Below are 2,207 nucleotides of genomic sequence, written 5' to 3' on the forward strand. Positions count from 1 at the left end.
ATAATAAAGAAACTGTTGCTGTGTTGAAAGATTAAAAATAATAAAGAAACTGTTGCTGTGTTGAAAGATAGCAAAAGAAAAAGAAAAAAAACACAATGACGAAAAACACAAGCTGATCAAGAAGACAGAGGACAGAAAGGAGGGGGGTACTATGGTCGTCAATGTTTGCTCCAGACTTGACACCTGTAGAAGAAGAAGAATTTGGGGGGTGTGGGGGTGTTGTGAGCTTTTTGCGGGCGGAGGGCGGAGGGCGGAGGGGGTTAGAGGAAAATTGGTTAGTCGGCATTTTAGATGGGTGGAGATTGGTTTGACATTTCGGAGACAAGTGTGTTGGTTTCTTTGCACGTTGATAAATAGATATTCAGCTTGTCTTTAGCTTTTCAAATTGATACATAGATAGTCATATCTACATAGATTGTCCTATTCAAATTGTTTGGTAGATAGTCAATGTATCCGAAGCTATTCAAATTTGTGGATAGAAAGTCAGCTGTCTTTAGCCGTTCAGATTGATGGGTAGGTAGTCAATTAGTTTTTGTCTATTCAAAGTGATAGGTAGATAGTCGCTTAGTTATTTTGTAAGTTTGTCTGTTTCCTTGCTTGCTGGGCTATATGAGGAGTTTTCTTACAATGTCGTCCGTGTCCTGCCTAGCTTGAGACGTTGTCCAAACTCCTGGCACACCGGCGTATCCCCGGGGAGAGCTCGGCTTCCCGACACGAGAGTCTGCACCTGTTGTCCAGTTTTACCCTGGATGATCTCACTGCTGAACAGGTGGGCGGGGTTCTTTTGTTTGTTTTGGTTTGGTTTGCTTTTTCTCTTCCTTCTTTTACACTCGTCTTTGTTTTGGGTTTTTTCCCTCTTCGTGCTCGTCTTTGTTAGATTACAGATTTTTGTTTCTGTCTTGGACTTTGAGTCTCGAATTCTCTTCTTTGCTTGTGCCTTTATTTGTTTAAATCTTGAGAACGTACTGCAGTGTGTTTGTTTTCTTTGGGCGTTTGTTTAATGTTGGAAATCTTATCTTTGTTTGCTCATTTTGTTTGTTTAAGGTTTTCTTTTAATTCAGAGTTTTTGTCTGTACAGGTTTGTTTATACCAAATAATGTTCATTTATTCATTGAGAGTTTGAGCTATTATCTTTCATTTATACGTGCTTGTCTGTTCACATGGACAGATGTCTTCTTTTATCTTTGTTTATTCATTTATTTATTTCCTTGGGGGGGGGGGGGGGGGGGGCAGGCTTAACGGCTCGAAATCAAATTGTTGCTGTATCAGAGAAATGAAGCGAGATTGTACTATAATTTTTTAGCAGCTATCTTGGTTCATTTTGTTCAAGTCTAAAGCCTTCATTTTTCTGTGGTTTAGGAATCACGATTTCGTCAACTAACATCCACCCTTCCCCCCTCCACCTGGGTTTCCTATCCACACAGATTCAACTAGAAATGTCCCTGGTCCAACAAGAACTACACGACATGAAGCTTCAGCTAGAAGCCGGTCCTAGAAACCACATCAGCCATAACGACACGCAGCTCATGCAGAAGATAGAGGCGCTCAAGGTAATTAATTATTACTGAAAGGGTTCAACATTCGCTACAACATATAAAAATCGTTTTAAGAGGAGCGGTGGTGAGGTGAGGATGGGGTGGGAGTGTTGAGCAGGGTGTGATGGCAATGGGATTACAACTTACAGGGAGGGGAGGGGGGGTGGCCTCCGAATTGAAAGTCCATCTCCGATAAGACCGAACCAATAAATAGGTGGACAGCCTTGAAAGCATGCCGAGTTTAAGAATGTCGCACTGGGAATTTGAATCAAGATCATCGGTACCTTAGCCCTGTATGATACCAACTGCACTAACAGCATGTACAGGCGCTGAGGTTATGAAGTTGGTGTTGCAAGATTGGTTTCTTGTTAGATAAGTGGATATTAAAAGATAGGTGGATGGATGGATGGATGGATGGATGGATGGATGGAGGGAGGGATGGATGGATAGATGGATGGATGGATGGATGGATGGATGGATGGATGGATGGATGGATGGATGGATGGGAGATTAGATGGGTCGATTGGTCGGTTGATTAGTGGAAGGAAGTGGGGAGAGGGAGGGGATTAGTGGATGGAGGGGTGGATAGGATAGATGGATGGATAGATCGATTGTTGGGTGGATCGATGGATCAGTTGATGAATGAAGGGAGGCAGGGAGGATGGTGGGGGG

At 42.8% G+C, this 2,207-nt stretch overlaps 1 protein-coding gene across 1 annotated transcript in view; it reads left to right on the forward strand.

Moving 5' to 3' along the window:
* LOC101863055 overlaps positions 1–2,207 on the forward strand; it is a gene marked incomplete in the record, with an annotated part of 75,885 nt that overhangs the window by 68,326 nt on the left and 5,352 nt on the right. The window contains 2 exon segments of the mRNA XM_013087691.2: positions 650–769; positions 1,425–1,550. Of these exon segments, the coding sequence (XP_012943145.1) occupies positions 650–769; positions 1,425–1,550 (246 nt within the window).

The sequence above is a fragment of the Aplysia californica genome, unplaced genomic scaffold (assembly GCF_000002075.1).
Source record: "Aplysia californica isolate F4 #8 unplaced genomic scaffold, AplCal3.0 scaffold00623, whole genome shotgun sequence".
NCBI classification, from domain to species: domain Eukaryota; kingdom Metazoa; phylum Mollusca; class Gastropoda; order Aplysiida; family Aplysiidae; genus Aplysia; species Aplysia californica.